This window comes from Haematobia irritans, chromosome 3, assembly GCF_050003625.1.
Source record: "Haematobia irritans isolate KBUSLIRL chromosome 3, ASM5000362v1, whole genome shotgun sequence".
NCBI classification, from domain to species: Eukaryota; Metazoa; Arthropoda; class Insecta; order Diptera; family Muscidae; genus Haematobia; species Haematobia irritans.
Genome location: NC_134399.1, coordinates 43,843,617 through 43,858,647, shown reverse-complemented (window position 1 = coordinate 43,858,647; position 15,031 = coordinate 43,843,617). Strand labels below are relative to the sequence as shown.

The window sequence follows — 15,031 nt, the reverse complement described above, 5'->3', positions numbered from 1 at the left end:
TACATGTTGTACACAGAGTCAAATAGATAGGCTACAGAAACTGCAAAATAAAGGTATGAGATGTATACTAAGGATGAATGGATGTGCAAATATAAGATGGATGTTGGATGCATTAAAATGGCTGAATGTAAGACAACGTTTAGAAATTAATACTTTGGTCTTTATACAAAAAATGAAAATGGGAAATGCGCCGGAGTACTTAACTGAACAACTACAACTGATAGGAGATATTCAACCATATGGACTAAAAAATGCTGAAACTTCAGAATCAAACGGGGCAAAATAGTCTTTTCTGCAAAGGGTTACAAATCTACAACATATTACCAAATTATCAAATGTGGAGAAAATAAATAAAATAGAGATACCTATAAGAATATTAAGAAGATAACTGTTTGTATAACATAGTATAATAATACTTTAAATGAATATAAAAAATTGCGGAGTTGACAGCTAATATCCACGAGAAACCACTGTGGCCCAAACAAAAAAAAAAAAACACTGAAGAGCTATTTAAAGAGAAGAGGATGAAGAACGGAAACGTCGTACGAATCATTACTGAGTACCTATAGTTTGGGGCACATCTGTGCCGAGTAAGAGCATCGTCGTATTTTGACGAAAAAGAGACCTTGAAACCCTGCTTATGTAAAATTCTACGCCTTTATATGATATAGAAACCGCCATATTGGAGATTATTCGGTTTGGTGGAACAAAGAAGTTAGAGAGCACCACAAGCTGAAAACTGGGCCTTCTTCTTTACCTAGGTTAGGTAGTTGCGACCCATAACTGCAACTGATCACTGTCAGTGCTTGTTAGTGCAACCTAGTAAATCAATCCCTCAAATTGTTGACCTCATGTCTCAGCAGTGTATTTGGTATTCTCTCAATTCTCTTAAGGTGACGTCAACTGCTGGTAGTTGTTGTTGTTGTTAAATGCAATCACTCGGCCACAATCGTTTTTTTTGTTAAGCGAACATTGCTGCGGTGCCCATTGGTTTAACTCTGCTAAACACCAATAAAAAATATTGGTATATACTAGTGGTGTTTTTGTTCTTACCTTTGTACTAATGTAAAAGATCGTGTGGCAATTGGTGTCTTATTCACTGCCACCGACACATGTTGGTAATATTGCAATGCTAAACCAGCCTTTGGTTTACATCACCTGAAAGAGTACCAAATATATATAAAATTACATATTATTTGGTAATCCGTTCGTGGATTGTATATTTGCTTCTTATCTTTCGAACATCTCGGCTAGAGAGCAAAATACACCCTTCCACCACCGCACTGATTAACGCATGGTATGTATTTCCAACTTCCCTGCCAGCGTTTAAAAGTTCGATTTCATACCGATCGCAGACTCGTAAGTGAAACTTCAACAAACGGCAAATGTGATTAAACATTATTCCTTTATTAATGTAAAACATTGTGTTTAGTGTGTTTTTAGTCCTATGTATTATATACATTGAAGAATTTATATATTTTTATTCAATTTAATAAACATGTAACCAATCGTGTTTTACTTAACCACAATGATTCTTTTACAACTATATTAAAATGAACATTGTCTAACAGTTTGAAAGGGCTCTTATTATCTAAAAAGACACCTAATAATTGCACTAATGCGATCTTTTATGCAGTAACTTGGCGTGGAACATCTTCTTAATACGGACGGCGCTTTCGCGACAAGTTTTGAGTATCTTATACGGCTGTTTTCGTCGTGGTGGGGATTCTCAATACCGTTCAAATTCATACGTTGCATTCGAATATGTATTCATATTTCACGAACTTTTTAATGTAAAGGACTTAATGGTTTTAACTTCCTCAATAAGTCCTCGTCATTATTTTAGATTGTTTGTTGTTGTTGTAGTTGTTGTTGTTGTAACAGTTTATTGTGATTTCATCCTTTTTTATGTTATACGCTTTGGTACTTCAGCTTGTGGCCAGATCGAGGAACTCTGCGACTAAGGTGGGGTGCGTCCAGAGTGACCTGGCGGTAAGTCGGGTTGGTTTAGCTGGGCAAGAGAAAAGATGACGCGTGTCGTGTGGCCCTTGGTTGCAAATTGGACATACGTCAGCTACGCTGCTATCAATCACTGATAAATAGGAATTGAGGCGGCTGCACTTGCCTGATCTTAACTGGGCTAAAACTACCCTTTGTAGATTTGTTTACATGTTGTTTGTAGATTTGTTTACATGTTGTTTTTGTTGTCAACACACCCGACGCTTTCAAAAGTTAAAACCTCGCCAACTTCATGAGTCATATACATCCGTTACTTTGTCGTGCAACAATAGTAGTTCCCACATTTAAACTATTTTTTTGTCAATAGCATATAACGTACGTATGCATGGCCGGGCGGTATGTAATTCCACCTTTAACATTGCTGTGACATGAGGTATATAGTTTTTATATTATACTTATTTATTTATACACTATTTCACATACAACAAGATTTACAATTACAGTATGTGATTCGACAAGTTTTTCCACAAATTGGTACTAAATCAAATGCCTGCACAAGCCTATTCGAAGTACTCAATGTTCTAGTGAAGGCAATTCACTTCACGAATATTTCGAACAATGAATAGAGCAGAAACATTGGAAAAGGACTACAATGTCAATCATTGCAGAGCCATCACATTCAAAAGGAATCTTTATGCAATTATTTTCAATTTTTTGCTTTTGTTGTAATCGTCACACCAAGAGTAAAACATAACATTTTTAGTGAAGATAAAATATTCAGATTTACCAAAGACGAAACTTCGAATTAGAGGTCTGCACAATTCCATTTGTAAATGCAGAGTACACGTGTACTTGCTACTTGAGTACATCTATTTGAGAGAGTCGCAAAACAATTGGTACACATTTTGATGAACACCAAAAGCCACGAGTAACTTCTTGTTGCTACTCTGATGTTTTCACTATCAACAAAAACATATTCCTCTTTCTCTCTTATTGAAGTGTACTCAGAGTGATCACGTCGAGTATGTTGCGAGAACAAAACTTCATAGAGTACTCCATGTACCACGTGCAGTTTCAGAAATACAAAAAAACAGTTACTCTCCACAATATATGTTTTCGGTTTGTTATAAAGAACGGCAAACGTTAAGGAAAGTGTGTGACATACATAAATATATGAAATATGTGACATACATACATATCTATGATTAATAATAATGGAAAGTTTTTCTTCGCACATAACTGAGAAATACTTGTGGTACCACGTGAAGTGAAGAGAATCCATGTTGTACTTTTTCTCAAGTACTTACATTTTTATTGTTCCTTTTTTTTCGGAACACATATTGTTTCGGATAAGTACTTGTTGGTATTTGACAAGCAAGTGTTCTCTTCACTTCACTAATTGCGATGAGAGAATGACAGAGTATGTACTATATTCGACAGCGAATTGCAAACATGTACACAGAAAAAAATATCAGCAAAATATTTCCAATTAAAAAGTTAATTGAAGTTGAAAATTTTTTCAATTAATAAATTAATTGATACAATTAACTTTTTAATCATAATAGAAACATTAAGTTAATTAAGTCAATGATTGAAATTTTTAAAATGTTTAATTAAAAAATTAATTGATACAATTACCTTTTTAATCAAATTCGGAAGACTAATTCAGTTAAAAAAAGTGCTGATTTGTTTTTACTTTTTTAATTAAAAATGTATTTCAAACAATCATTTGTTAATCCAAATAAAAACTCTAAGCCAATCTAACTAAGTAATTAAAAATAGTTACCCTTTTTAATTAATAAATTAATTGCGTTTTGCATTCAACATCAATTAAATTTTTAATTGAATCAATTAAAAAATTAATTGAATTTTGCTGAAAAAATCAATTAATTTTTTAATCAAGAATTTTTTCTATGCCCAATTAAAACTGTGATTGATACTATCATTTTCGTGATTGAAGACATTTCAATTAAAAAATTAATCGGATCAATTAATTTGGTGATTGAATCAGAGAAAAAATTTTTTGTGTGTAGTGACAAGTTATTCGATGCAGACCTCTACTTCGAATATCACTAATATAGCATGTTTGAGACATTACAGTGCTGTTCAAAACATTTGCAACCACATTGACTATTGAAAATAAACCGTAATTATAATGAAAATAAATTAACAACAAATACTTTTTGATAAATTATAAAATTAATCCATTTTGGCTATATTTGAGTGTTTTTTCCCCCACCGTTTTCTGGAAACCAACATTCGTATTAACAAGCATGTTGGTTGTTGAAATTGATTTTACCAATTGATATTATTTCATTGGAAATATTGGTGTTTGAATGCCGCTCAGTCTCATAAATGCTATAATAATTCTCTTAAAATGTAAAAAATATAATCAATGTTATAATGCAACAAATGTACATGAGTTTACAATCTTATACATTTGTTTTTCTTGCAGGTGGGCGATTTTATGCTTGGGTTGGCACCGTGATGTACGCCGTAATAGTCAAGATACTATTAATTCACTCAACGCAGGCGATGTTTACAATAATGTGAATACTAGCAGTGTCACAATGAAATCATATAGAGGGAAAAATGTTTACAAAACAAATGGAAATATCACAACGAGTAATTTAGCGAAGTTTATGGCATGGGGTTTACCAGCTTTTCAGACGGCTGCAGTGATCGTTGCGAGAATAATCGATGCAGATGAATTGCTAGGTAAGTATTTACTGAGGTTGTTATCTACACATTGTATTTTATTATAATAAATACTTTGTGTATTTTCAATTGTTACAAAAATATTGTATTTCAACATAGTAACTATTCATGTAGATTTTGTGTATCGACATTTTTTTAATTTTTCATTCAAATAAAATATAGACTTGCTATCATATACTTTAAAAGGTTATAGGCCCAGACTTCTCAACGAATAAATATTATAATGGATTTGGTTAAACATATTAAGCCACTAAAAGGTGAGGCAGAATGGCTATTGGAGAAGAAATGGAGAAGAAAAATACGAGATATGCTGGATTACCATGAAGGAGCTTTGGAAGCTATCGATGGTATTCTAATTTATCCTTTGCCAATACAAGATGGTACATCGACCGCTGAAATAAAACAATACAAGGATGCATGTGATCGCTATAGAAAAGCTAACAGTTTTGCTAAATCTATGATGTCGCTCAACTCAAGACTTTGTGGAATGACTTAAATAATGGGCTCAAGAACAAAACCGAGCAGCCATTGCCAGAGATTTTGCTGATTTGTAAGATTATGCAAATATTATTACAAGAGTACGAGAATTTTAAGAGCAGTTGGATGCTTATAACGAAGGATCAGGCAAGAACGCTGGAGGAAATAACATCAATTGTGTATGTATGAAAGAAATTTAAAAAAAAAACATCAGGAAAAGCAGATGATCAAGAAGCACTAGTAGTAAAAAATGATAAGCGAAGATTTGAGAAAACTCCCATAGCTCGAAAAAGAATTACGGAAATTGCAACTATTGCCACAAAAAGGGGCACTGGATAAGAGATTGTAAGAAATGGATAGCAGATGGACGACCACCGAACAGTACAGATATCAAGTCAAGTGTAGCGTTCAATGTTTTAAGTAGTGAAGCTAACTCTACCACACAAAGTAAAGATTGGTGGATAGATAATAGTGCTACAAAACATGTGACAAGTTCACGAGAATGGTTTTCAGATTTTGAAGAATTCAAAACTCCATGTACTATAAAAGCTGCAGGATCTGAACTACTAAAGGCGGTAGGGAAAGGAACAATTCCAATTGCTTCAAAAGTTAACAAGCTTATAAAGATGAATCTTTGTGATGTCTGGTATGTTCCCGAAATATCTAGAAATCTGTTTTCAGTGTTGGCGAGTCACGATAGAAATAAAAATAGCATCTTCAAATCGAATACGAACCGCTGTTCCTTAGAAGTAAATTGTCAGGTTGCTTTATGTGGTTACAGAGTGAGAGAAGGCTCATTATTTAAAGCAGCTTTCGAGCCATTTCCAAGATACAAAGTCAATATAGCATCAGAAAACACCTCAACACTTCTACTTTATCACAAAAGATGGGGTCATCAGGGCAAGGACAAGAATTTGGCGTTAAAATTGAAGACAACAGAGAATTACGAGGGCGGTTAGGAAACTTCTTAGCCTATCAATGAAAGTTTAGTTAGTTAGTTTTTCAAAGATATTTTTATTTTTCAATATAATCTGCTGAAACTTCAATACACTTAGTCCAACGCTTTTCTAGCAACTCTATCCTTGATTAAAATAATTTTCTTCAATGTCTTCAAAATAGTGGTTTACAACTGTAATTGCATCTTCATTTGAGGTAAAACGCTTGCCTGCAAGGAAAATTTTAGATTTGGGAACAAGTAAAAGTCACTGGGAGCTAAATCAGGAAAATAATGTGGGTCAAGGTGGTCAAGCAACTCGTACTTTAATTCGTTGATTTTAGCCATTGTTAAAACACTCTTGTGCGCTGGTGCGTTGTCTTGATGAAAAATTATTTTGTGTTGTAAGCCAGGACGTTTTTCACGAATTTGTACATTTAATTGATCCAAAAGGTTGCAATAGTACTCTGAATTTAATGTTTTACCCTTTTTAGATAGTCAATCAATAAAATACCTTTGAAGTCCCAAAAAATCGTTGCCATAACCTTACCAGCCGATTGAATTGTTTTTGCCTTCTTTTGGGGCACTTCCTCCAGCTTTAGTCCATTGTTTGGATTGTTCTATTGTCTCTGGAGTATAGTGGTAGATCCATGTCTCATCAACAGTTATGAAACGACGCTTATAATAGATTTTTTCGTTAAAAACGATCCAAACAAGCTTGAGAAATGTTCATTCTTATGCGTTTTTGGTCGAGTGTTAACAAATGCGCACCCATCTTGCAGAAAGCTTTTTCATCTGTAGTTCTTCATGCAAAATTAAATGGACTCGATCATTTGAGATGCCCATGATATTAGCAACTTCACGCATTTCTATTCGTCAATCATTTAATACCATATCATGCACTTTGGCTACAATTTCTGTTGTTGTTGCTGTTTTTGGACGTCCACTACGTCGTTCATCTTCAATGCTTGTACGACCACGTTTAAATTCAGCAACCCAATGTTTTACTGTTGTATATGAAGGATCACTTTCACCTAACACATTCACCATATCATTATGAATTTCTTGTCCCGATAAACCTTTTTTAATAACAGCACGCATTTCTAATTTATCGTCTTTTTTGAACACCTGTTTCTATATTAAGGAGTTGCCAGATCGAAACAAAATTTAACATGTGTTCATAACAGAGATGGAAGTTTCCAAAACACTTAACTTTTTTCTGTTCATACCACGCTTTTTGTGCTAGGCTAAGAAGTTTCTGAACTGCCCTCGTATGTGAGCCATGCATATATGGAAAGGCGCATAAGCTACCATTTGGTACAAGGAAAATACCAACAAAACCAGGTGAATTAATATCTTCAGATGTGTGTGTACCTTTTCCACCATCCTTTCAAGGAAAAAGGTATTTAGTTACTTTGAAAGATAATTTTATTAAGTCCCCATACGGATACTTTATAGAACATAAATCAGAAGTTAAGGATTCATTGAAGAAAATTATAATTCATGCGAAGAACTTAGGTCACACTGTAAAGGAGTTATTGAGTGACAATGGTACAGAATTTTGCAATAAGGAAATTAAAAGCATTTTGGATCATTATGGAATTACACAAAGGAAGACAGCACCATATACACCGGAACAGAATGGGAACGCAGAATGGGAAAATCGAACAGTAGTAGAAATTTAAATATAGCAATCAAAATGTGGAGTTCTCAGATAAATTGTGGGCTGAGTTTGTAAATACGGCAATTTATGTTTTGATTCGGACAGGAAAGTCAAGCATTAAAGATATATCACCATACGAATTGTGGATGAAGAAAAAGCCTCGCTTGAAGCATTTGAGGGTTATTGGTACTACCTGCTACGCGCATATACCAAAAGTTAAAAGAACAAAACTAGACAAAAAAGCTTTTAAACGATATCTTGTTGGTTATGACGCCGATGAACGCTACATAATTTATGTACCGAAAACGGATAGTGTTCAATTGTCAAGAGATGTTAGTTTGACGAAAACAACCAACAAAACATCCGACGAATGCAATATTAAAGACTTAAAGTCAAAGATACTGATGAATTTTCCAATGAGAAAGAACAAGTCAATAATGATACCGAGAGGGAAAATCATGTCAGTCATCAAGAGATAACGAAAATGAAAATATCCTCGAAAATAATACCAATGATGAAAGTGACAATGAGAACTATCAATATCCCAATCAATCTCTTGAAGAACTTCGCCAAAATAAGACTCAAGACGATTTGGAAAATATACCATACGCAACACGTCTACGTGATAGAAATATGATAAAAAGTAAGTGGTATGATGACTATGTTATGACTATTTCAACATTTAAAGAAGCGATGCAAAGTAAAGAAAACCATTATTGGATGCATGCTATGAAAAGTGAACTTGCTTCTTTAAAAGAAAATCAAACGTGGAAATTAACAGATCTGCCACACGGGTACAAAGCTCTTCCGTGCAAATGGGTATACCGAGTCAAAGCAAATCCTGACGGCACTGTAGAAAATTTTAAAGCACATTTAGTGATAAAGGGATTCAACCAACGCGAAGGTGTCGATTACGGAGAAACTTTTAGTCCCGTAGCTAGAATGGAGACTGTGCGCGCTCTTTTAAGTACAGTTGCCAAAGATGGACTTCATATACCACAATTCGACGGTTCAAGACAGGTATGTAAACTTGAAAGAAGTTTATATGGACTAAAGCAATCACCGCGATGCTGGAACAAAATATTTGGATCGTTCATTCTAAGAAATGATTTAAAACAAGTGAATCGGATCCGAGCTTTTACATCAGGGAAAGAAATGGAAGAAAACTGTTTCTAGTTCTCTATGTGGATGATGGATTGACTGCAGCCAATGACATCAATGATTTAGAACAGTTTCTATGTGATTTAAAGAAAGAATTAAAAATTGTACAGAAGGAGCCAAGTTTTTTCCTTGGAATCGAAATAAGTAATTATAAAGATAAAATAAAAATTTCTCAGAAATCATACGCCAAGAACATATTAAAGAGGTTTGGTTTCAGTTCCTGTAGGAAAGTAGATACTCCCATGTTTAAATCAAGCGATCAAGTAAATAATATAGAAAATGACTCAGTGGGTTTTCCTTACAGACAAGCCGTTGGGGCAATTATGTATTTAATGTTAGGCACTCGTCCGGACTTAGCATTTAGCATTGTGGTCTTGTCAAGAAAATTGGATAACACATCTCAAGAGAAGAAGGTGGATGTGGAAGGTCAACGACAGGCATTATTATCAACTATTGTGGAGGTGCGGTATCGTGGACAAGTCAACGCCAAACTACAGTTGCAACATCTACTAAGGAAGCCGAAATTGTAGCAGCTTCAGAAGCAGGGGATGTCATGACTTTTGCTGCTCACTACACATGCAATAATAATTTTCCAATCTCTTCGATATATCTTCTATCATTCTGGAAACTTATTCGATATCCAATATACATTTTTATATGTACGTACAGCAAAAGAAATCTTATCTTCGTATACATTCACTTCGGGATTATATCATCATATTTCTTCTTAAAACCGATCCACGCCTTTATGTCAAAGGAGAGAATGATTCTGTTGTCCATGTACTAGTTAATGTTGATGACATGAGTGACTTGAATTTATATTTGGGAAACTCACAGCAATGATAATGGAACAGTTTACTTATCTCAAAAAGAATATATAAAAGGAGAAACGAAAAACTGTATAAATCTATGAATTTTACTTTTTTAGAGATTTTTTTTCGGTGTAACTTGTATAACACCGATACATTAAAAATTGAAAAAAAGATTTATTTTAATAGTGTAAAAGATATGTTAGTTACGTCCGTTTAGCGTTTGATTTTCTGAAACAAAAAGCTCTAACTACATTTCAAATTTTTTAACATTTGTTAGTAAATTTTTATTGAAGTAAAATAAAATGGTAAAATTTTTTTATACTTAAAAGTATATTTAAAACGGTAGGAAACATTATTTTGGCAAGGTTACCGAATGTCTGTATGAAAATACAAACTTTAGATATTTAGATTTCCCTAACATTTTTTATGATATATATATATATATATATATATATATATATATATATATATATATATATATATATATATATATATATATATATATATATATATATATATATATATATATATATATATATATATATATATATATATATATATATATATATATATATATATATATATATGGTCATATGACGGAAAATTGAACGAAAGATATATATGGGAGCTATATCTAAATCTGAACCGACTTCAACTCAATTTGGCACAATTAACGATACTATTAAACATACTCCTTGTGCAAAATTTCAAGGCTTTTAAGGCCATATAAACCCAAATCGGGCGAAAGATATATATGGGAGCTATATCTAAATCTGAACCGATTTGGCTGATATTTTGCATATTTTACAAGAGTCCCAAAATATTCAGCCTTGCGAAATTTTAAGAAAATACGTTGATAAATACGTCAATTATGACCAGATCGGTGATAAATATATATGGCGGCTATATCTAAATCTGAACCGATTTTTTTTCAAAAACAATAGAGATTGTATTTGAGCCAAAGTAAAACTCTGTGCCAAATTTGAGGACGATCGGACTTAAACTGCGACCTTTACTTTGCACACAAATTTACATTTACAGACAGACGGATCTAACCTTTCCTTCTTGGCGTTACACACAAATGCACAAACTTATACCCGGTACCACAATAGTGGTGAAGGGTATAAAAAGAAAACAAGTAAGTAAAGTAGAAAGTCGGGCGGGGCCGACTATATCATACCCTAAACCACTCTTACTGAATTGGTATTCATAAGGATTTCTGGGGTAACATTGATATAGGTCTGGGAGATAAACCGCAGTTGCATATTTAAGAAAATTAAGGGTGCTTTGTCTCAATCTGACTAGCTCATAGTCAGTGTTGCCAGGGAAAATGTTCGGTTTACCCTACAAGGACAAAAAATGTTCCCTACTTTCCCATTTATTCCCAAACAATTTTCCCTACAATATCTTTCGATAAATTTAAACAAATTTTACAAAACAAAAATGGTTCTAAATACTTTATTATCTTAAAACATGGATATGCAACGCACATAGCTTAGAATATAAATTTGTCTTACCACCACAGTTGCCACAGTTGGTAGAATTCTACCAAAAATAGATTTTTTTTGTTTTAAATCTCTATAGAAATAAAATTTTGGAAAAAGTTTCTATAAACAAATTTTTGTGAGAAATTTTTCTATAAAAATAAAATTTTGATAATAAATTTTATAGAAATAAAATTTTGAGAAAAAAATTCCATAGAAATATTTATTTTTATATATGTTATAGAAATACTATTTTGAAAAAAATTTCTATAGAAATACAATTTTGACAAAATTTTCTATAGAAATAAAATGTTGACAAAATTTTCTACAGGAATAAAATTTTGACAAAAATGTCTATAGAAATATGGTCTGTATTTGCAAACAATCTGACTAGCTCATAGTCAGTGTTGCCAGGGAAAATGTTCGGTTTACCCTACAAGGACAAAAAATGTTCCCTACTTTCCCATTTATTCCAAAACAATTTTCCCTACAATATCTTTCGATAAATTTAAACAAATTTTACAAAACAAAAATGGTTCTATATACTTTATTATCTTAAAACATGGATATGCAACGCACATAGCTTAGAATATAAATTTGTCTTACCACCACAGTTGCCACAGTTGGTAGAATTCTACCAAAAATAGATTTTTTTTGTTTTAAATCTCTATAGAAATAAAATTTTGGAAAAAGTTTCTATAAACAAATTTTTGTGAGAAATTTTTCTATAAAAATAAAATTTTGATAATAAATTTTATAGAAATAAAATTTTGAGAAAAAATTCCATAGAAATATTTATTTTTATATTTGTTATAGAAATACTATTTTGAAAAAAATTTCTATAGAAATACAATTTTGACAAAATTTTCTATAGAAATAAAATGTTGACAAAATTTTCTACAGGAATAAAGTTTTGACAAAAATGTCTATAGAAATATTTGTTTGGTAATTTGTGGTAATCTTCAAATGTTGTTAGATTTTTTTGGCACGAGTGGTTACTGTTGTTACCACACATTGTTAAAGATCAAGCCATGCCGGCTTCTAGAGCCACCAAAATGTAAAAATTATTACAAATTGTGTTGAGTGAAAATGTCACTACATTGTGGCCCTACCCAGCAAAAACTCTCATTACCCGGTAATCTTGTAGGTAAGCCGTTTTAAAAAATAATAACTACATATTAATTGGCATCGCTCCGGATTACATTTACATACGCATGTCCTAGGAGGAAAGTACTTCTCCCCAGGCATACTTTCGGCCATGAAATAAGTAGTGCTTTTAAAGCATATAATAATCTAATATGTAATCACTTATTCGTAGATACACCAAAGCTTGTAAAATAGCCACTTATTGCCTCAGGCAACCAAATCTCGAAAATATTGATTTCTATCGCCGATTACAATGGATCAAAATATGGCGAGTAATGCTGTAATAGGAGCACTACACCCAGAAAAAAGTTCCTTCGAAACTAAAGGAAAAAATATTCATCAATTTAGATTAGCCATTTTATTTGCATTAAGTTAAATTACACTAGTTTACACTGAAAATGTACACTTGATGAGAGTCGACTTTTCTTATGTATTTTGATCTGCTGAATTCGAAAAAAAAAATGTTTAAAAATGTTCTATGGAGCAGTTTTTGAGATATCCTGTTTTTATTTTTTCGCTCTTTTCTCTCTAAACAAATTATATCTCGAGTTAAAAATGTCCGATTATATCGTTGTTGGTTCTTAAATGAAAGGTATTAAGATGACGAATAATCGTGTATAATTGGATCTGTGATAACTTAAGTGGTTCAAAAATTTTCGATGCGAAAAAGCCAAATTTTCAAAAAAAATCGTATTTACAAAGGGCATTTTCAGCCAGAAAAGTATAAACCATTGAAAAAACGTCTGGAAGAGAAGTTCATGATCGTATATATGATACTCTAACGTAACCCAGCAAAAATTCTCATTACCCGGTAATCTTGTAGGTAAGCCTATTTAAAAATTAATAACCACTTATTAATTGGCATCGCTTCGGATTACATTTACATACGCATGTCCTAGAAGGAAAGTACTTCTCCCCAGGCATACTTTCGGCCATAAAATAAATAGTGCATTTAAAGCATATAATCACCTAATATGTAATGACTTATTCGTAGATACACCAAAGTTTGCAAAATAGCCATTTATTGTCTCAGCCAACCAAATCTCGAAAATATTGATTTCTATCGCCGATTACAATGGATCAAAATATGGCGAGTGATGTTGTAATAGGAGAACTACTTGAATAGAAACGAATATTGTATAAATAAACAAAAAATCTAATAAATAATCTAAATAAGATTACACGCAAATTAATTTCACACTTAAAATATAAATAAATGTAGGTTGTTTAATGGAGTTGGATTCGTGAATTACGTTATAATATATCCAATAGCCAATTCACATAAGGTTCCAAATCTACTAAAAGTGGATTTTAAGACTCTTTTTTATAAGGCAAATGGCATTTGAAATTTAGTTTAAGCGCATTTTGGAAGTGTAATGTGAATGAGGTATAAAAAAGCATTTATTTAAAACATAATATGATAATGTGATTAACACAATTATTATGAAATATTTGTGATAAAAATTTCTTAACGGAAAAATTTTCAGAATTACCGTTACATTACATATTCTTTTTGATTTTTTATGTAAGTGCTCGATTATGTTAATAATTATACCTAATGGTGCCATCATTTATTCTATTTTATTAATTCGTTAACTACAACTGCCTAAAAATTTGAGAATAACAATTCGAAAAATTACCGAGAAGTATTTATTTTTGTCATTACAAGTTAGTCATTATAACTCGCCGCAATGTAATGCAACGTGTAATGACAGCTTTACTCCTGGTAATGTCAATTGTAATGAGATGTGGTTACCTAGTTTTTGCTGGGTACGTCCCTACAAGACGCTAAATATTAGAAAAACCCAACATATAGGGAATTTCCCCTACTTCTAGCAACGCTGGCTGTAGTTGATATTGCACCTACGGAGTTAGTTTGCCACTAATATTGAGCCCATTATTAAAAAAGAGAAAATCGTTCAATTAGTGTGGGTAATAAATCCAAATTTGTAAAAATCAAGCAATATTCTTATGTGAGAGCTACAAGTACGTATAAATACGATCGGCTAGTACATCAAAATTTGAAATTTGAGTAACATTGGTAATAAATAAGAGTATTATGGCCATATTTGGGAAAATCGAGCAATGCATATATGTGGAACCTATATCTAAATCTGAACCAATTTTCATAATATTTTTCGGTTTTGATTAATACCACAAAAGGTTACCTTGTGCAAGATATGAGTAAGATCAATTAAGAAATGAGGTCTGTATGGTCAAACATAAGGTTATTAGGGGCGAATTTTTCAAAATCGGGCGATACATATATGGGAGCTATATCTACATCTGAACCGATTTCGATGAAATTTTAGTTAGTTAGTACATAGAGGACTGGATCTAGCCAACTTTGAGTAAGATCGGTTAATAAATAAGGGTTCTATGGCGAAATTTGGGAAAATCGGGCGATACATATATATGAGAGCTATATCTAAATCTGTACCGATTTGGATGAAATTTTGCAGACGTGAAGGGAGATGAAAAATATTACCTTTTGCCAAATTTGGTAGCGACCCGTTTGAAAAAAAGCGCAGCGTGACCCCATTTGTTGAAATCGGGCGATACATATATATATGGGAGCTATATCTAAATTTGATCCGATTTCTTCCAAATTCAATAGCGTTCGTCCTTGTGCCCAAAAAACTCCCTGTACCAAATTTCATCAAAATCGGTTAATAAT

The 15,031-nt window shown here is 32.5% G+C and overlaps 1 protein-coding gene across 2 annotated transcripts in view; it reads left to right on the top strand.

Moving 5' to 3' along the window:
* fz4 (frizzled 4) overlaps positions 1-15,031 on the top strand; it is an 84,419-nt gene that overhangs the window by 67,222 nt on the left and 2,166 nt on the right. For both annotated transcript variants that reach the window (XM_075299472.1, XM_075299471.1), the window contains exon 3: positions 4,415-4,677. In XM_075299472.1, coding sequence (XP_075155587.1) covers positions 4,415-4,677 — 263 coding nt within the window. The remainder of the gene's footprint in view (positions 1-4,414; positions 4,678-15,031) is intronic.